This window comes from Betta splendens, chromosome 3, assembly GCF_900634795.4.
Source record: "Betta splendens chromosome 3, fBetSpl5.4, whole genome shotgun sequence".
Classification (NCBI taxonomy): domain Eukaryota; kingdom Metazoa; phylum Chordata; class Actinopteri; order Anabantiformes; family Osphronemidae; genus Betta; species Betta splendens.
Window position 1 is genome coordinate 15,801,023 of NC_040883.2, and position 21,774 is coordinate 15,822,796.

General features: G+C 41.8%; 2 protein-coding genes and 1 long non-coding RNA gene across 4 annotated transcripts in view; 2 read left to right on the forward strand and 1 right to left on the reverse strand.

The window, feature by feature from the left end:
- The window catches only part of pde3b (phosphodiesterase 3B), a 28,253-nt gene extending 26,071 nt beyond the window's left edge, over positions 1-2,182 (forward strand). For both annotated transcript variants that reach the window (XM_029143698.3, XM_029143699.3), the window contains exons 14-16: positions 59-220; positions 385-643; positions 729-2,182. In XM_029143698.3, coding sequence (XP_028999531.1) covers positions 59-220; positions 385-643; positions 729-949 — 642 coding nt within the window. In that variant the 3' untranslated portion in view covers positions 950-2,182. The remainder of the gene's footprint in view (positions 1-58; positions 221-384; positions 644-728) is intronic.
- A 1,669-nt stretch (positions 2,183-3,851) lies between these two features.
- LOC114851861 (vitamin D 25-hydroxylase) lies at positions 3,852-7,041 on the reverse strand. Its single transcript, XM_029143703.3, has 5 exons — positions 6,684-7,041; positions 6,058-6,199; positions 5,333-5,965; positions 4,921-5,250; positions 3,852-4,810 (listed from the first exon to the last, which is right to left on the reverse strand). Exons 1-5 carry the CDS (start codon positions 6,918-6,920, stop codon positions 4,593-4,595), a joined length of 1,560 nt encoding a protein of 519 aa, XP_028999536.1. The 5' UTR covers positions 6,921-7,041; the 3' UTR covers positions 3,852-4,592.
- A 101-nt stretch (positions 7,042-7,142) lies between these two features.
- Positions 7,143-10,264, forward strand: LOC114852213 (uncharacterized). The gene is made up of 3 exons (XR_003785328.3): positions 7,143-9,570; positions 9,932-10,017; positions 10,212-10,264. It is a non-coding gene; the product is annotated as an uncharacterized LOC114852213 (long non-coding RNA).
- Positions 10,265-21,774: the final 11,510 nt, after the last annotated feature.

A 21,774-nucleotide genomic window follows, 5' to 3' on the forward strand; every position in this document is an offset into this window, starting at 1 on the left:
TAAAAGATGAACATGGTTGATTCTATTTGAGCATCCTCGTGTCATTGTTTGCTACCAGGTGAATGATGTGAACAGTCCAGGAATTGATTGGACCAATGAGAACGACAGGCTGCTCGTGTGCCAAGTGTGCATCAAGCTGGCCGACATTAACGGACCAGCCAAAGTTCGCGACCTGCACCTCAAGTGGACCGAAGGCATCGTCAATGAGTTTTATGAGCAGGTAGAGACTAGTCTAGGTAGAGAGTAGTCTGATCGCTGGCTGCCAGTATTGCTGGTATTTGTGCTTCCAACCGAGTTCTGTCATGACGGTCAATCTCACACAATAAATAAAAATAAAGAGGTCACAGCACTTTGTTTCTACTCTGACATGCTTTGTGTTTGCAGGGCGATGAGGAGTCTGGGCTGGGGCTACCCATCAGCCCCTTCATGGACCGCTCCTCCCCACAGCTGGCCAAGCTGCAGGAGTCCTTCATCACACACATTGTAGGGCCGCTGTGTAACTCCTACGACGCTGCCGGCCTGCTCCCCGGCTACTGGATCAATGAATCAAAGTTAGACGAAGGCGACGAGGACGGCCAGGTGGACACGGACACAGATGAAGACGAGGACGAAGAAGACGAGCTAGACGACGAGCTGGCACCAAGTAAGCCGTGACGCCCGTAGGTCACCGGGAAGCCACGCGAGCGGGGGTTTGTTGTGAACGCGTGTTCTCCTGTTGTCCGTTGCAGAAAGGGGCAAGCGCCGCCGCCGCCGCCGGCTGTTCTGCAGCATCATGCAGCACCTGACGGAGAACCACAAGGTGTGGAAGAAGATCATCGAGGAGGAGGAGAAGAGCAAGGAGCACGGCAAGCAGCAGCCGCTGGACAGCCTGCCTCCCACTCTGCCCAGCTCGCCGTCGGACGACATCCAGGTCATCCAGGAGGAGGAGGAGGGAGAGGAGCGTCAGTAGCAGGAGGCCGCGGGACCAACAGACACGCGTGAGAGAGGGGACAAGGCGGTAGCACGAGTCCCGTGACCACCTGCCTTTTTCTGACGAACACGGGAAACATGCAGCCGTTTGACTAATGCACATAAAACGAATAACGCTCCCTCACTCACACACACACACACACACACACACACACACACACACACACACACACACACACACACACACACACACACACACAGAAAGAGTCACTGTGCAGACATTCAGACGCTTACACCGTCACGTTGTTTTCGGAGAAACAAAACGGCCTTACTACTGTGAGCGGGTCCTTGCTGCAACGGTGGGAGCCAACTCCTATGCACTTTCACCCCACGGAGCGTCGAGTCCAGACAGAGGGCACCGGGACTGCAGGCGAACGGTGCGGAAGACAAGTCCGCGTCCAGCGGGAACTTGAGCTCCTGTGATGCTGCCTTGAACGTGAGGCGCCGACGCCTCCCTTAGGTACCAAGCCGTTCCTATTTAAAAGGAAAAGCCAGAGGGCAAAAGAGAAGTAAGCGGCGTCCATGAAGTGATTAAACCCTTTACCAAAGTGAACAGATTAAAACCGTGAAAGACAAGAGTCTGTGACTTTTTCAGCCTCATTGTCAGGTATATTTTTGAATTATATATATACATATATATATATCAAATGTGCCTGTCTAAACCTTTACTGAGTCCATATTGGCCCAGAGCCTAGTTCTCTCCTTGCTGGTGACACGAAACACTGTATCAGACTCAGTCACAGAGACATTATTGAAATGTTGACTGATTAATAGCATTATATCTGCATCATTTTTGATGCTTTTACTCATGTGTACCACCTGTTTTTTTTTTTTTTTTTTAATCTAATTCTCTGTTTTGTTTTGTTTGTGTGTGTGAATATTTTTGGCAGGAATGTGACGGAGAGAATGCGTCCGGAGAAAGAGAGCACATCTTTAATTATTTTAGGTTGTAATTTGTGTGTATGTCTGCGTGTCCTTTCAGCATTGGTTGGTTGTTAATCATGGAAAATGTCCTCCGGCGTTGAACGTGTCGCGCTCAGATCAGGAGAGCTGTTTCAGTGAATGGATTCATTTTTCCTGTTTTAAGTCAAAGTATTTTTTAAAGGTTACTCAGGATTCACACGAAGTTAAATAATTATTTTGCAAGAATTTGTGTCATTAATATGAAATACACTTTAAAAGCTAAGAAAATTAAAACATCTGGGTGACTGAAGTAGTTTGTAATCTGTTAATGGACAACGTGACTCCAAACAAATCCTCCGTTGGAGGATTTTACACGACGTGTCTCTGGGCTTTTCATGCACAGTTTGCATGACATTTTTACAACCTCGCTGGAGAAAACCTCTTTTCCTGATCATCAGCAGACTCCAAGCACCTGCCTCTGCAGAAACACAACACTTTGTACAAATTTCCAGTATTCTAGCCAATGTTTATTGTGTTCACACATTGTAGAATGTCATATTCCGTCTCGAAGCTCATCCACCTTTTATTTATTTCTGTTTTATTGGCCAGTGTTAAAAGAGTATCCAGGGTTTCAGTTCACTCATTTGATGTGGCAGTTTAAAAAAAACGACTAGTTTTCTATTTTTGTCTCCTCAAACTCTTGGCATTCCACTAGAAGACGAGGTTTTATTGACAGGAGGGCAGACTTGGGGCTTCGCTCCTTTGCCTCCTGATTAATCTCGAGTTAAATCTAAACATGTATGTTTAAAGACAAACGTAGACTCACGTGTGCACATTTTAATACCAAACAAGTGTTTCGCCACTGTACAAAAGACTAAGAGCATATAAATATATATTTTTAAATGAAATGAATGCATTCGTTTTCTACACATAGCTGACATGTGGTACGTTAGGGTTCTTCTCTTTGCAGGTGATGAACTGGGCAACTAGGTGTTTAGGCTCTGCACTCGGTTTCAGTCTCTCCTGTTCTTCGTCCGACTACTTTTCCTTGTGTCAGACTGGGCCTAACGTGCAGTAGACGGTTGGACTCAGGACGGAGCCGTGTGCGTTTAGCCGTGTATGGCGTCCGTTTTCTCCTCCACTGGGTCCTTTAGCCCTCGTAGGTCCCGACCTCACATTCTGGCTCATTAACTTTCCTTCTTGTCACCGTGCACTCCTCCAAATCACTGTCCTGTGATGATTGTGCCATAAACACACCTATAAAAGGTGTTACTCTCATGTGGCATCAGTATACATACATCTGTTTAATGTAACCATTCACCCTTATCTACATTGTAGGGGCAACGGATATTCTCTTATTTATGGCTGCAGTAAAACTCCGTCCCTGAAGCATCAGCACTTCTCATCAAATGCTTTTTCACTGTCTGTGTGTCTCTGTGTGATTTCACTAAACATTTTTTGTCCATGCTCCCAATAAACCGAGACAAAGGATCTCACCTGAACCTCCCCCATCCCTGTATCAGGTACATTACATCAGTTTCCAGCTCATTGAGTCTTTAAGCTCAATGTTTTGGTTTTGTGACACATGACTGTTTTGATTTTTCTCAGTATTTAGCTGCTTTAGAAATCACCCCCTGGTGCAGCCTGAGGACCGAATAACAACGTTAGAACCTGAGTGATGGGCATAATGGAGCGCTGTGCTTCATGTGCTGCTCCACCTAGTGGCAAACCATCCATTTAAGCTGCTCCACATATCGTCCAATCAGCTGAATGTGGAACATAGTTGACTAATTGCTGCTTTTCACCATCACAAACTTAGTTTTTACATTCTAAAAAATATCACGTTGGCTCATGCAAGTCTTTACAGACATAGAAGTGTCCTGTCCATTTAATGATGCTGTACTGTTAATATAACATAATATGTACAATAAAACAAGAATTCTGAGATATTGAGTAGAAGAACAACAACACACTTTCAGTATCTTATGAAAAACTTTATGAATACGAAAAAGGAAACATAACCACACACCAGTATTACAAAAAGAACAAACACTATCCCCACACACAAACACTCAGTACCTTGTTTGTACTGATAAGCACCTTTTAGCAGAAACCAGTGTTGCATAGTTTTCAGAAATCCACCAGGCAGCGTTTGCCCTTCAAGAGAACGACTGTTCATGGAGCGCTCGGAGGAGAGGTCAGAGTCAGTCCACATGACATGAAGTTTGGCCCGCGATCAGCACCAAAACGCAGAGTCCAGAGCTTTCTTGGAAAGTCTGTTAGTCCCTTTTTGTTCCACGTTCTAATCACTAGTGTCATTCGTCTGACCTGGAGCCGTCCAGCAAAGGCTATCGTAGGTGAACTTACTGTCAATCATTGACACTCATGCTGCTGCTCCAGCGTTCATAGACATTTCAGTTTTGGGGCTCAGAAGAACTCTGAGTTGCAGAGAACTCGGCACCAAGTCCTAAAAGTGTGCAAACATGCAAACTGCTCAGTAAGATATTTTGTCAGCTACTGGAAAAACAAAAGAAGCATTACATGCTCTGACCGCATGTAAAGCCACCGCAGTGACTCAGTCCTTTGGACACACTGTGAGAGAGCAGAGCTTCAGACGACGGTCCAGACCCACACAGTTCTATGCACCTGTGCCGTGCGCTCGCAGCTCTGTGCAAATAGCTGAAATCACGGCTGCCGCAGCTGAACGAGCTGCAGATGACCTACTGGCAATGCGGAGTGTCTCCAGGACAGTGAACCTTTTGCTGCCTGCGGACGGCGCAGATGGAGTAGGGCTTGGGCTGCAGCGTCATGCCCAGTTTGGGAGCGACGGTGGGAACCGCTCCTGGGGGGAACTGCAGGTGGAACCTCTGCAGCAGCGTGGTGAAGAAGAGGAACATTTCCATTCGAGCCAGCTGTTCACCCAAGCACTGCCGCCTGCCTGGAGGGGAGAAAGCACGATTTCATTCAGACCCATGCAAAATGTCAAATATGAGGCACACTGAATTTGGAGATGTTGTACGAGGCGTGACTGGTAAACACAGAACTCACCCAAGGAAAAGGGAAGGAAGGCCTCGCGCCTCACAAAATTGCCATTGCTGTCCAGAAACCTCTGGGGTGAGAAAACGCCGGGGTCGTTCCAGTACTTCTCATCGAAGTGCACCGAGTAGAGGTTCGTGATCACCATGGTGCCTTTGGGGATGGTGTAGCCATTGACGGTGGCATCCTGGGAGGTGGCGCGGAAAATCCCCAGCGGCACAATGTTGCAAAAGCGAAGGACCTCGTAAAGGACCGCTTCCACGTACGGCATCCTGTGTTTGTCCTCCAGAGTGGGCGGCCTCCCGTTGGTCAGCACGCCGTCGATCTCCCTGTGCACCCGCTCTACGGAACACAAGCCACGCGTCAACATGCGTCTCAGAATGAAATGTCGGTGCGTTGGGGGGACGTTCCTATCACAACTAACCTTGGACGTTGGGGTACAGAGCCATGTACAGCATGGCCCAGCGCAGGGTGTTGGTGGTTGTCTCTGTGCCAGCAATGATGAGCTCGCCCACCGAATAAATGAGGTTCTCGTGGGAGAAGGTGGACGTGGGGTCGTCCGCACTCTGCTCCAGCTCATCCAAGTAGGCGTCGACGTAGTGGCGAGGCACGTGGGCCACCCGGCCCTGTGAAAAAGTGTTTATGACCTGCAGCAGGAAGTCGTAGACCTCGGCCGCGTTGTGGAAAAGCTTCTGGTGCTTCCCAAAGGGCACGTACTCCAGCCAGGGGAAGGCGTTGTAGAGGAAGGCCCAGCCGCTCGCCGCCAGCTCCACGTTCTCGCTGAAGATCTCCATCATGTGCCGGAAGTTGTGGTCGTCGTAGGTGAAGCGCCGCCCGAATATGATCAGGTTGGTGATGTTGGACACGGCGTTGGTCACCAGGTGTTTGGGGTTGAAGGGTTTCCCCTTGTGCTCATCAATGGCGTCCACGAAGAACATGCTCTCCTCTGAGATCTTCCTCTCGAACAGCCTCTGGCCGCTGCCGAAGTAGCGGAAGGAGTTGGAGGCCAGTTTACGGTGTTCCACCCAACCTTTGCCGTATTTACAGTTAAGAAGCCCTGTGGGTGACAGGGATGGAGGACATGAGAACAGAACAATCACCTGGATCGTGCATTTCTGCATGCACCGCTCGCCTATCGCTGCTTCTCACCGCCCATCTTGGTCATTTTCTCGAACAAAGGCAGCGACGGTCGATCAGCGAACACGTCGCCCTGGTTGTAGAGACACTCCTTGACACAGTCGTATCCGTTCAACACAACAGTCAGGATGCCACCCAGGTCCAGGCTGAAAATCTGGAGGGGACACATTACAGACAGAAGAACGTGAGCGCGGTAGTGTTGTAGCACCAGTTCATGGCATTTGTCACTACTCTCTAGTGCATCATCATCATCATCATCATCATCATCAGCTGGCTGTCGGTTCCCCTTTCAGCCCATTAAAAGCTCTAGGTCATCTGAACAAACGTCCAGCGTTGCCTGCAGTGTTTAACAATGGAACATGCATTGTGTCGCTAAAAGGAAGTCAGACTGCCCTTATATGTCTTTCAGGGAGGAGGCTTGAAGCTCTAGGAGCCCCTGATTTGCCGGCTAATCTCCCACACTGAACCCGCGGGTCGCCAGATGTTAGGGCGAGTCGCTTTTGTTCGTTTCATAACTCCTTCCCGGTGCGTGCGCGCGCGTGCGTGCGCGGGATGTGTGTCACGAAAGGCCGAAACATCTCTTATCTTTCAGGTCACGCACGGCATCGTTCGCAGATCTCCTTTAAGCGCCCCGTTACCTGTCCGTGAACTTCACTCTGCTTCTTGAGGAAGACGTGCGGCTCCGTGGCCAGTGAGAAGATGTTGCCTATCACGGGGATGGGAGACGGGCCCGGAGGGAACCCCGGGGGCCTCCTCTGCTTGACGAGCTGGCGGAGCAGCAGGACAGCGAGCAGCACGACGGTCAGACTGCCCAGGGCGAGCAGAGCCTGCGCGGACGACGCCGGCACCAGCCGCGGCGCTTTAATTGAAACCATCTTCTCGCTGCTTGACTGCCTCCGCTGACTAAGCCTTCTCCTCGCACGGGCTCGCGCACATATGTATCATCTTGCACACGTCCATCCCCCGCCTCCAAGCCCGAGATTGGCCAGTCAGCTGTCGGCGAACCTTGATCTGCGCTCGATCCACTTCTGGTGATGAGGAGAGGGATTTGCGGAATGATTAGGAGGGGTTTTGGCCCCTCCTAATCATATTGCCTTACGTGTAAAAATATCCATGTTTTGGAATTGATGATTCTATAACTGCGATAAAGGCGCATAAACGGCGCATATTGCCCACGCACTGCTTAACAATGATAATTCTTTTATTTAAATATCTCGTAACTGTGTTGACACGGAGAAGGAACATCAACACCGTTGTTCCCGCGCAACCGGGACTAAATCGCGCGCAACTTAAACCTCGAACGTCTCTTTCCTGTTACAGAAGCTCGCGGAAAAAGCTGCAGCGTTTTGGCGAATTGCAAGTGAAGAATTAACAGAAACACGGTGTTTTATTAGTAAAAATCGATCTAGTCGTTTTCCTTCTTAATTCACAGAACTCAAACATAGTTCATTTATGATTTATTCACGTGGTTTGCATGTGACAATCGACTTTTCTTTACTGAATTGTGTTGTGTTGTTTTAAGCACTTTGGAAACCGTACAGCTAATAAACGAGATGTTCAAACTACTGTGCAATGAATTCTGTTTTCTAGGTATTTCCAGGTAGCGGAACTTTGGGTGATGCCACTGAGTAATTCCGGTTTAAGGCAGAGCACAGAACAAATATATTTTCCAAGGAAGACCTGTCTCACAACTCTGATAAAGCAGAAGGGTAGGAAAAGCAAACTACAAGAGGTTTAAAAATGCAAATCAACATAAACCAAATACCAGAGGGTGAAAGCCAGAGTCTGAGCACTATCAGCGATTGGAGGCATGTGCAGACAGAACAGCAGGCATCATCTGGGGTCAGTGCCCAGAAAAACAGGACCTCCTTGATAACCTGGCCGGTCCCACCATCCTGCTGCAGGCAGACGCTATGAAACCTGTCACAATGCGGCTGTGGATCAGTGAAGGATCTAAGCTACAGGGCTCTCAAACTGGAAGAGATTTAACAAAAAAAACACAAAGAGTGATCTCACAGTGTTTGGAAAAGCCTTTCACTAATGCACATCGCCAAGCTGACAATAAAGTGATCCATTGATGTGATTGCAAAAGTCATTTTACAGATGCTTTACACAGGTCTTGTAGGTCAGATTTGACTTAGCTTTAGGTAAATAGGAGCAGCCCTGGTAAACCAAGAGCTGCTGCTGGTTCCTTCAACTCAACATGTTAAAGGTTGGGTTCAGGTTAGAGGTTAAAGGTTAGGGCGTGTGTCAAAGTCCAGACTTGCAGTCAAATACACGCTTGTCAAAATATTCATCAAAACATGATTTATTATATATTTACTAATATATATTTGTTGCCCAAATCACAGTCTTAGAAAATGATGGGAGATGCGCTGAATATTACACTTGTACTTGCTGTGTGATCAGTTATTCACGACTGGCTTCTCATTAGTCATGAAGTCTATCCAGCTGTTCCTTACTGCTGATGCAGCTGGAAAGACTTTTTCTCAGGGGCCTCAAATGGCCTCTGCAGATTTGTTCAGACAATCTGCTGACAGACGTCCTGCCCCCTCCCTAGATTCCTGCAGAGACCATATTATGGAAACGTTAAACACATGTGTCATGTTTAAACAACAGGCAGGACAAACTGATCAGGAGGGGCTGGTTCTGTTCTGGGGGTGGAGCTGGACCCCCTACATGCTGTAGCTGAGAGAGGATGCTGGTCCAACTCCTCTCTATCCTAGACAACACCTCCACCCCCTACACAGTGAGTGGCTGGACAGAGGAGCACCTTCAGCCAGAGGCTGATCAGTATTAGGTGCTCCACAGAACGCCATCGGAGATCCTTCCTACCGGAGCCATCAGCCTGTACAACTGCTCCTCTGTCTTTAAAGGTTGATCTTCATCCGGGCAATAACATGTACAGTATAATACAACTTTAGCTAGTAATTAGATGTGAGTGTGTGTAGATGTGTTAGCATCCTTTTTTTAATCTTGTGTGTACTGTACCTCCAACTGTGACAGCGATCAAAGTTTTTTGAATCTTGAATCTTGATCTTTGTAAAGACAGCACCCACTGACTGACTTGCAGTTCTGTGAATGTGCTAATTTTTTCTTAATGAACCGTGTCTGTCTGTAGCAAATGCATCACAAGTGTATGAATCCAAGGCTGTTTCCAAAATCAAGTATAAAGTATGACTGAAAAATATTACAGTCTTTGTTAATATGAGGTTATACTGAACATACAAACAACTGCAGATGCAGGTCGGTCTCGTGAGTGTCGTTTTTTTCTGTCTCACTGTGTTAAATACCCACTTACACTCTCTTATTGGCTTTGCTGTAAGCGATGCAGGACTTCTGATTGGTTAGTAGCTTGAGGTAAATCACTTGACTGGCCAATAGACTATGGTCCAGTGGTTGTTCAGTTGAAACCGAAACCCATGGGAAACATATAAAAAAGTCCTCTAGTTTGTGAGCGCTCAGCAGATGCACAAGTGAGTCTGTGATTTCACTCGTAATTACCAGGAGATCTCTAACCCTACGGTGAGTACATATGATGGTCAGTGGATGTTAATAGTACAAACGATGTTGTCATTATCACAGGAACCCTTGCATAGTCACCTGTACTGGTTGCTAGTAGATACTGCTTGTTTTATGATATCTGCTATTTCTGCTGCGGGGCAGAGCTTCTGTTGTGGTTGCTGGCAAAGCCTCCAGGATCAGCATAGCCCTAATAACACTTCCACGTCTCTGTCTTCATAGGCCACAACAGCAAAGGAATGAGAGGGAGATGATGAGATTAAGAAAATAGGAAACTGTCTCGATAATATTATGGAATGTTATGCAACGTTATGTCACAAAAGTGTTTTTCCTTGCAACAGTTCTTATTAAATTCTTTCCACAGGGAACCGTAATAATGCTAAAACTCTGGATGCATCTTCTTGCCTGTGCACTGATGATTTGCCAAATCTCACAGGCAGCTCCATCCAGGTGAGAACTGTGACATTGTTCCTAAAAATATAGATAACTCCTACTTGTGTCTGACAGGTTTAATATATTTATAATTATTTCTAGAGACTGTTGAAATGATCTTGAGAGGTGTATATAAGAATGTAACTGCAAGTTAGCTTTTATAATGAACAATCGCATCAGATTTGATCCAATCTAAACAAGTGGATTTTCAGAAACAGCAATGAGTCCATGACAGATGGAGTGACGCGACCAGAAGATCCAACTCAAAGGTTACTCAGAGCAATCAAGGAGTTCATGCAATTAGCATCAGACGAGCAAGACCAGCAAACAGATGATGGAAGGAGGTACGGGCTCTGCAACTGTAAGATAGAAGTTAAGTGTAGATCTGTCTGTCTGTCTGTCTGTCTGTTATTTAACATGCATGTAAATATTTGTATTCATTAGCATGTCTGTTTCAGCATGTTCATCTATTAACAGCATGGATAGACCCATGTGCTCAAGTGCTCAACCAGCTTGAGTGTGCTAGACAAACTTACCAAACCCATCCCTGCACCAATGTGGGGCGCTGGCAAAAAAAAGTCTATCTGAAGAATATTAAAAATATTAAAGCTTATACTACAGAAACGCTTCATTTAGGTATATCAGTCTATCTTTCTCCTGGATTACCATTTGCTTATTCATTAGCATTTTCCATTCATCCATCTTTAGTTTTCAACTGGTGGACACTGGATTACTATAACATTATATAAACCTTTCTTATGTTAAATTTAGTTTTGTTTTACAATAATTAAATAATTGTTCATTCTTACAAGCAATATAACAGCACAGAAGCGAGCATGCAACACAGCCACCTGTGTAACTCACCGCTTGGCTGACTTTCTGAGTCGGTCCGGGGGACTGGGACACAGCAACTACGTTCCTACCAATGTGGGGGCCCAAGCGTTTGGTAGACGGAAGCGACACGGCTCTGTGTGAACACACAAACAGTTACATGTAAGTGGTCTGTTTGCACTTACAGTTCAGTATACATACAGTATTCAGAGGCAGAAGTAATACATGATTATGTTTATTAAGTGTCTTAAAGTGTTTTTATGTTCTTTCAAACACGAAATATTAGTATATTTAATTCATTCATACAGTGTTGTTAACTTTCAAATATGGGTAATGTATTAGGTATTGTGTATTGTTGTGCATTTTGCTGTACAGTACATTGTGTTACTTGGTCACACTGATCCACTGTCTCTATTTAACTGAATATCTTGCTGCTCTTTACTGAAACACAACTAAAAGCTCGTATATTTCCAAAATGTAACAAAGCTTTTGCTTTTTCTCCTCTATTGTGCTTTAGGTAGGCTGCATTTGAAAGAGTATTGTACATCATCATCCACCTACAGAGTCCTGGCAACATTATATAGAAGAATTATCCCTAAATGTCACAAATGTTGAATGATGTTTTTTATTTTAGACTGCAACATTTGGTATTATTGTTGTCCTCTATTTAAAAACAGCAGCTTTAGACCATCTTTATTATGAAGAAGTAACAATGAAGATGTTATCTTCTGCTAACATTGTTGTCCTAAGTCGGGCGTCTGGCACCTGACTAAAGTATAGTGTGTAAAAGTCTGCTTCTCTACATGTGTACTATCAATGATACCTTCAAACCCACAACTTGTTATAAAACACTCATGATAACATGCTTCTTACTGTAAATTATTTTGCAAAAAAAGCAGTAATAAATTGTATTTTAAATACGCTATGTTTACATCAGACTGTACTTTTGTTTTAGTGTGAAAATCATATTAAAGTTAACATGAGCACTATTAACTATTTTCACACACACACGCACGCACGCACGCACGCACGCACGCACGCACGCACACACACACACACACACACACACACACACACACACACACACACACACACACACACACACACACACATATATATATATATATATATATATATATATATATATATATATATATATATATATATATAATATACATAGATATGTATTAAAAAAAACAAATGGAGTGTAAAAAGCACAGTAACATAACTATATAGCTTGGATTTAATATTACCCACAATGCAAACTACTACAATAGTAGTTGTGGACTTATAGACGTATAGGTTGCTTTGCGGACACCTGTTAAATCAGTTGGTGCGAAACATTCTTGGGGTTTTCCTTCAAAGGTGGAAGAGAGCGCGAGCGAGGCGGCAAACTGTCCCACTGGTTTCCAACTCTTCCCGCTGTTCAGGTGTGTCACCTGACCTACCCCGCTGTTGATTGGCTGAACACACCCGACCACTCAGAAGCGGCTGGAAAACCCGCTGGACCTACAGGATTTGAGTTGTGGAATATCGACATAAAAACTTGTAGAAAAATAGCTCGAAATGTTCCAAAGGGGACAACACAATAAAAAAGACGTGTAAACCGAATAATAATAATAATAATAATAATAATAATAATAATAATAATAATAATAATAATAATAATAATAATAATAATAACAGTATGGACGACACGAGCGACGAGGACGTTAGCTTTAGCGCATGTATCATGCTAGCAACCGCTAGCAGCCACAAGCTACCTGGCTAGTTCGCTGTGAAGCGGTTAAACAATAAAATAGTAATTTTCTTGACTTTGTGGAGAAAATGTTGCTATTGAGGCTGCAACTGGAAGAAGAAACTGCGGGACCCCAACCAAGAAACTAGCAGGAACGAAGGTTTCGTCACCTGCCGTCAAAGTAAGTGCTATTTATGTATCTAGCGTTATTCTGTTGTAATTAATATAGCACGGTGTTTTTTGTTGTTGTATAGTATTACTATACCGGGGGCCGTAGACACAATTCTCAACAATTGTTGATAGTTCACGGGCTCCATTTGTTTTAAGGTTGGAGTAAAAACCTCGATCAGAGGGCTTCAGACCTGCTGGTGACGTAAGCTCACTGATTATTACTAACACCTGTGAAACCTGATGAAACCCAAATTATCCCAAGATGAAAGTGAATTTAGTGGGAGCTGGAGTCGAACTGCTACTGGAGCACCTTAAATAAGAGGAATCTGTTTTCCTCAGTGTGGTTGATGTTTCAGTGATACAGTACATAAACATGTAGTGTAGGGATAGCTGGAAATCAGCTGTACATAAGTCTATTGCAAAGAGTGATGTCAATAACATACAGACGCTGTATCTGTTGTTTTTGGTGTCATCTTTTAGATTTCAAAAGTTTTGCTTTCTCACACTAACATTTTCACTGGTTGTGAAGTTGTTCCTTTATAGCAGACAGTCTGACCTTTTAAATGCACAACAAAGCATGCAGGAACCATTTATTATAGATCTAACAGCCCCTCTTGGGCATCGCCTTTAGAGTTCCTGTGCAACAGACCCAGAGCTTCATGGCTGCTAGTCTTCTCTAATTGACATGCTTGTTCTGTCAGTTGGTCTGTCTCTAGTGTCTCTGGAGACTTATTTACGTCATATATCAGCAACAAAGGCTTGTTACAAACTGAACATTTCTATGGCATCTACTTTCTTTAGGTTTTATATTTACTGATCATCTCTCTTAGTGTATGGATAATCTCATTGTCACTTTCTATTGTCTAGGTGTTTTTGCTGCCTTTGCCTTGTTTTTCTCCTTCTTTTTTCATCTTGTACTAACATGTGCTGCTTGTTTGTGTTTGGCAACACGCTCTGTGAAAATATCCATAGAGGTATCCATTAATTTAATGAATTACTTTTTTTCAAATAAAATTGTTTTATTTTTAACTCTTGAATAGCTGTGGAACTGTTAAAATGCCTAGGTTATTTCAATGTGTCCAGATGAAGGGTGTGATTAGCTTTTGCAGCTGAATGGTGACAGTCAGTGCATCTCGATAGATTAGACAGGGGACAATGGGGTTATATTTGGATGTGAGTAGCCATGTGCAAACCCCCAAAACAATGCTAATGAAGGAGGCAAGGGCTGATGTTGGTTAGCTCGGAGCCTCTAAGGAGCTGTTTGAGATGCCAGATCTCAGTGTCTAGGGACAAGCATCTGTCACTTTGCGTCATTGCCATCTGGAAGTCACTCACAGTTGTATGTCTTAGTTTTTCTGGTTAAACAAAGAAACACATCTTTCTGTGCAAGGCATCTGGTTGTGTAGTGTACAGTATTTCTGTACATGTGAGACAATGGAGAAATTTTAGCCTTCATCAAACAATAGTCATCTTCTTGAGCAGCAACCTCTGCTATAACATTACCAGGATGATGAAATATGTGTTTATGCATTGCAGATGTTTTATTCATGTACCTTTTTAAAAAAAATGTTACAACAAAAATATATTATAGAATCAAAGTCAGATTTAATTGCACTTTTTAAAGTGATTTTTGTAAAGATGTTTGTTTCTTTTCTCTGTTTCTTTGTTTTGCATGAAGCAATTATCACCAATATTAATATGTAATTAATGTTAAATGCCGTGATGGCATCCTTCTTGTTGAACACCTTGTTCAGTGTTTCACCAAACATATTTAGGTTCTAAAGACAGTAAGTTGTGTTACATTTACACCTTTTGCCATGCAGTGCCGCCTTGTGGCAAAATATGTGAAGTAACAGCATACAAACATAATCAGTGCTTTCTTTCTTATGAATTCTTAGTGATCAGGTAATGGAAATGGCTTGTGGTCCTTAAAATTACTGTAACATTGTGCACAGTCAATTAAAAGAGGATTTCTTGAGGTGTGACATTTTCAAAAAAACTAGAATTTATCCTGCAATCCCTTACTGAATTCAGATATATTCCACTTGTGATACAAATTTGACTAATCTCCTACTGCATCAAAATTCATCGCTAATGTTGATTATTCTGAATATTCACCTTTGTTTTGACCATTTTATTGTCTTCCTTTCTATCTACTGTATATGGGTCATCACGCTGTGCAGATTTGGTTTTGTGCAGATTGCATTTTGTGAGAAATGAATAAAGTCAGTTATTGTGTATGTGGCCTTGACGTTTGCACCAATAAGTATTCCCAGCTTCAAAAACATTATTCTGCCAGCTTACAGAGTCTTTTCAATAATACAACACTATCATATTATATTCATAATGCTTCACAGTGAACACTGAAACCAAATCTGCTGGGTTTAATTTAATATAATTTCAGGGCCTAATTTGGCTTCCTATGTGCCAGTGGTAATAAAACTTTTGTATTTGATCTACACACCCTTCTGCTGGATTTTCCCAAAGATCTATCTTACCCAGATTTTAAGATAGTCTTTGTGCATAGCATTAAATTCAAACAGAAACATAAGCTTGTGGCTTTTAATTGTGCAATAAAAAAGTGAACATATTTAATATTGAAATGGAGAAAGGAAGTTTCATAAGATAGGTTAAGATTTGTAAATTATTATATACTTCTGTTCTTTCAATCACTGCGTCTTTTAACTGTGTAAATTTAATCAATTTAATAATCTAATAATTTAATTAAAAATTTCTGTAAGGACTTTAGAAAAAGTGAAATAATGTACAAATAAATAACAGGACTCTTTCATTTAAAAATGTTGTGCTGTTGTTTTGGTTATGTAATAGCTTTTCAGATACACAAGATGGCAGCAAGGTGCCATAAAAGTTTGCTGCTCAGTTCATCAATTCTATATAGCAAATAAAAAATTAGTTGACTATTTTCTTTTGTCTGTCATTTCTACAGTACATCCTTAAAGCAGAGGCCTTTTCTCTTTTCTTATTATATAAAACTGTCTAATCAAGAAATTGATTCCACTAAATATAGATTCATGGAATGTCCTCACACAGTGATTACTACAGGGAGTTGATGATGCTTAAGGCTCCATAATGAACACACTGAATCCTAAATGTCAGTGTGTTTTCTCAAATGAGGGTGAATATTTTGATGTCTTTATGTGCTTTTGCAGTAAAAATAAATGCTTTTTACAGGCTGTGGATCTTGTTAAATACTTTTAATACTACTATAATGTATGCATGCTAAGCATTTCGCTGCCATATCTGAATACGTACATGTTTTTTTCAGAATTTTTCAGTTCTAAATTAACTGTATTAGTTCAGTAGTAATTACTGATTTAAGAAAAATCATATCTTTGAATGTGGTATTATTATGTAACATTAAGAAGCTGTTAAGCTTTACACAAACATTAAATGCACTCAGTGGATGCTGGAAGGCTTGCATTGTGCTTGGTAAAAACTCTCCTGTTCTCTGTGAAGGCCTCACTGTTGATGATCTGTTTAATTGTAGCTGACAGAGGGGTTTATAAAATACTGTGTTTGATAAAGATGCCTATCTGATACTCCCTTCAAGGAGACACAGACAACATGCTGTCCTAATTGTTAGACTTCTCATTAGGGCAGCGTCATGGGACCTTGCTGGGTAATGAAATAGCTGCAATGCTGTGGCATCCATTTAGTCATGTGTGCCTTTTGATCATGCATGCAAAAGCTGCGTTCACAATCTTAGCACAAGCGCCTATTGCAGTTCATATAATGTAATGACCACTGTTTAACTTTTAGAGAAGGTTTGAAAGGCTGTCATTTAACTAAAAATATTTTCATTTAAAATAATATACAGACTAATATTTTGGTGAATTACTATTCTGTTGTAAACATGAAGATGGATTTTGTCAGGTTTTACTTCAATAAATCATTTAGAGATGCATGTAAACCTTTCTTTGTAGTCTTCTACTTCCTGCGGGCTTTAAGCCAGTTATAAAATGTAAAATGTTAATGACTTATTATTGCGCTCCTTTAAGACAGAAGTTTTGCACTGATACTGTTATTTTGTATCTTACTTCAGGCGTTGTCTAGTTCAATCATTGAGGCTCAAAACACAGGCAATCTGTCAAGCAGTTATAAACATAATCTTGTATTAAAAGCTTGGTTTTAGCTTACAAATATATGTAGAAAATCTATTGCAGTTTATAGCTAAACACTGTAGCCAGGTGTTAGTTTTACGGTACATTACATTTTTTAGGGTGCAACTTTTTTGCGAATGGGACACATACAATAAGTCACACTTTTTCCCTGTATCACACACGGCACAGACCAAGAATAGTTTCTCACATTCTGCTCATATTGTCTTCCAGCCACACTTTTAACTTCAAAGCCCTGTTCACCCTTGTGTCTCAGGAGGAATGGAGGCACCATAGCAGCCAGCCTTTGCTGCTTTGCCATGGTTAACTATGGCTGCAGGCTGGAGCACCTCCCCATGTCTCCTGATCCCAGAGCTGGGGTGGTGGAGGGGTGATTTAGCACCCTGTATCTCCACAGCACAAGGCCTTGTGTGTGCCACCACATAGCCTGTCCTAGTAAAACAGAGGTGCCTTATGCACTGCTTTACAAGGCAGCACTTGTTGAGAACAGTGTACGCATAATGAAGGACACAGGTAACCCGCTGTTGAAGGTGTGCATGGAAAAATGAGTTTGTGTATGAGGGTAGCCTTACGTGACTTTAGTAATTAAAGTCAAATGCAAAATCTAAAAGTAAAAATGAAATTTAATTAGTTTTAAAACATGTTGGCGTCTGGGCAGTGTTTTCGGTACACTCACTCCCTGCCTATGTCTGGAAAGTGTCCTCACAGTTGAAATGGTGGAGTTCTGCTCAAAGGAACAATGTGGTGGATTTACTTTATTATGAACAAAGCTTTTGTCTGAGGTGCACACATACTGGACGGGGGTCCAGAGTCCAGGAGAAGCTTTGAACTATCGGGTCAAAGACATCACAGAACTGATGCGCTGTTTCGCATTCCTCTTGTACCTCACACAGGAGGCCCATCACATTTGTCCTTTTGATTGTCCTGCATTTCTTTAAAGGTCTGACTGGAACCATAGGTCACCTAAAGGCTTTTATGTAGAGAAAAACAAACGTTCGTCTTCTTATTCCTGCTCTTCACTTATGGGAAGAACTGTGCCCAGGTGAAAGCTTCTATTTGTAGGCATGGCTCCACACTAGAACAAAGGACAACAATTGAAATTCTACTCCAAAATAAAAGATTCCATTTTGCAAGAAAAAACATTTAATTGAAAGACAGAAAGGGCTTTTCATATACCAATAGAAAGGTGGGCATAGATACGAAATCCACCGCCATGAAATATGCAAAGCAAGCCCACCACAGAGAATAGCTGAAAACACAGGTTCTTTTGATGTTAAGTCCTTTGGTTGTGCATGTCTTCATTCAACTAGCCTGTGGATGTTTTAACCTTCTGTAAAACTTGCTCCAGCACTGCACTCTCTCCCTCTCTACATCAGAGTAGCGTAGATCTGCAGTTCTGCCCATGATTTTTATTTTATGAATGCTCTGTTTTGCCAAGGTTTATAAGTGCCCACCGTTGCATTTGACTCTCCTGTTATGGCTGTGGACACCAACATTCTGTAATGAGCGCAGTTCGACTATCAAGATCTCAGGTGTCTTTGCTTGTTTTGTTTTCCCACCCAGAGTTTCATGGTCTTTTTGTGTTATTTTTACAGTTTTGTATCAGCCCAGCTTCTCATTCTAGTTATATGATAATGTAGAACAATCTGACATATAATTATCTTTAATAAAATTGCTAAATATAAAATTTTCATACTTGAAAAGACACAGCTTTATTTTTTCATTTTTTTTTTTTTGCACATCTACAATCTTTCACTCACACTTGCTCCCTCAAACAAACAAAATAATACAAATGGGACTAATGATCGATCAATCAACCCTGGAACACGTATCCTTTGACTTCAGGCTATTATTGCTTGGGTGAGCCTGTGTGTGTTGTGCAGTATTGACTGTTTGAGTTTTGATGATCCATTCTCAGATGAGAGGAAGCATGTCAGTGAATCGAGCATTACAAAGGGCAGATAAAACACAATAATGCACGTGCTAGAAAGGATAATCATAGGAAAGTATTTATCCAATTTCTATTTTTGATGTGATATGAAGAAGTGTCCCGTTGGTTTGTAAGGACCAAGCACTGTCCCGGCAGTGACTGGTCCACTGCTGGGACTCACAGGATTCATATGCTCCTGAAGAGAAGCTGGGATTAGTTAGTATTCACTGGACATAACAAGGCCTTTGATGTACCCAGTATTCTCTTTACTCACCAGGAGCATCAACATTTAATGAGACCTGATATCAGCCTTTTTAGGAGCTGTGAATATTTCAGATAAAAGCAAATTGTATTCACCACTATCAACCGGCCATGAGGTGGTCAGAGGTGCATTGTCACCTGTGTGCTGTAAGGAATATACTGGAGGTATGCCTTTGTGTAGTGGGATATGTTCATTAAAGCAGGCCCATTTCACTCTCTCTTAATCAGCACCACATTGCATATGTCATGGGAGGATACTGCCTGGAGCTAAAAACTGGTGCATAATTTATAAGTCCAGGTCAGGCTGTGCAATGAGTGCATATTATCTCAACAAAGACACATTACTCTCCCATCATTCCATATTTACAATAATGCCCAGATGTGCATTTAATTTATCACAAAATAGTGTAATAAACCTCTATGGTAGTTTTGCTTGTAAAGAAATTATGTCACTTAACTATTGTCAGTACATATTTAAATAAGATCTTAATATAGTCACCTTCCTTAAATTCTTTAGCATCTGTCTGAGGTAATTTATATGTCAGTGTGTGCAAGAGAGAAAGAGAGAGTGTGAGAGTGTGCAAGAAAGTCAGTGTCACAGTGAGCTGTGACACTGCAGGTGTTTAAACTGTGGTGATGTAATTAGTCACAAGGGGAATAGAAACAAGAGCTTCACAGTCCTTGATTTGATCCCTTGGTTATTGATTTCTCAGTCTGCTTCTAACAGAAATAATTGCCACATGTAATGTATTATTCAATTACAAGACGCTTCTCTCAAGTTTGGGTTTGATGGTCCTTTTTGAATCACTGAGACCTATAGATAATTCAACACTGTCAGCCCATTAACCAGTGTGAATGTTAAAAGGTATGCGTTAATCCTACCTATTTATTAGCAACCCTGACATCCATCTGTTCTCAAAGTTTCTCATTTTTAGCCTTTGTTTAACTGAAGGAAGTGATCTTAATTTTGCCCCAGATTCAGGCATAGTCTGTTATTGTGACTGTAAATGTGACATACTAAATAGACATTAGACTATTTAATAGGTCTTTTGGTGCCACATCAAAATACTTACAAAAAATACGCTTAGTAGTCTTGCTCTTTTCTCTTAAAGCTTTTTTAGGCGGTTTTCACAATTTTGTGACAATTGGGCTCCCATTATTTGTTTCAAGCAGCGGTACAAACTGATACTTACTCCATAGTGTGAAAGTTGACCTCATACTGACAGAAACACAAATTCTTAGTTTTTGTGATAACCTTTTCACAACTTCATAAGTGGATGCTTTCTGCTGTGTTGACTACTTCATATAGTATTTTCAAGATAATGAAAAGACAATTATCAAGAAAAGACATCAACTTTAGTTTTGAAATGTTGTCTCTCCAGTTCTGTGCAGCACTGTGTGACACAGTTTTAATGATCAGCCATCTCGCACTTGTTTACAGCTTGGCTTTCCAGTCATGTTCTGCTAATACCCACTCCTGTTAATATTTATCGTCAGTCTTAATTGGTTTGATGTCACTACATTGAGGCTGTTGTCGGCTCGCTTGTTGAACTGGCCTCTGTGTTATTGCAAAGTCTTTATTATGGTGAGAGTGGAGGCCCAGTCATTAAAGTTTCACTTTCCATTTTCATCAGTATGAAACTCATTCTGTAAATGCGAGGGAGTTCGGGAGAGTCAGACCCTGCAAGCGATCACAGGGGAGGTACATAGTCCGTATAAATTATCAGGAATATGAACTCGATCGAAGATGTTAATTGCACCAATGGTTAGTTATGTGGAGAATTTCCATGTGTTTCATGCAGCGATAATAAAAATGAATTTTTGAACAAAGGGATCTTAAAATAATATCTAATCTACAGAGAATACCAGCATCAAACGAATAATTCAAAGCTTTGAAATTTATCTTTGTGGTCCGAAATGTTAAGCACCAGCCTTCTGAATATTGTACTCAATTCAAGTTTGTCAAAGGAAAAAAACAAAACCAGAGTTAATTAACAATTATTACAAGCCTTTTCAACTTTAATTTGACTTTCAAATATTAGCTCTTATATATAAACTATGCTTCTGGCATCTGTAAATTAGCCTACTGTATCTCCTCTAATTAGGCCTCATTGAGCGTCTGGTAACACTCACACAATAAACTAAATAATTCAGTAGCATAACATGTATTTAGAAGTAGTAGACTTGAACTGCATTATATTCTCTCTGCATTATGTGATACCCTGTAGCCCAGCTGTTTAGTAATGCTATAATTTAGGTAGTAAAATTGATTAATTAGATCATCATGAATAATAAAAGCCTTTCAAGAAGTTTCCATTATGAAACAAAACCCCAGGTAGTTTCAGGTCAGCTTTTTTCTGAAGCCCTGTGTGTTACAGTATGCGTTCAAATTAGATACAGTTTTGTCATTCTCTTGTGATTTGACCGCTACAATGTACGACGTGTGTGGTCTTTGACATTAGTTTAATTTCAATAAAACAGATTTATTTAAATGGCAAATGCTTAATTTATGAACTCAAAATGTCAAATTTGTTGGCACCACCTTGTCTGTGGTTAAAATTATAAATAAAATAAAAAACTGCGGTTTAGTTGAACCTTCCCTTCAGCCACTCACACTCTCTCCTCCACCCTCCGCCCTCCTATCTCCATCCTCCTGCCATCTCTCTCTGTCAGCAGTGATTTTGCCTCTTGCCACTGATCAAACG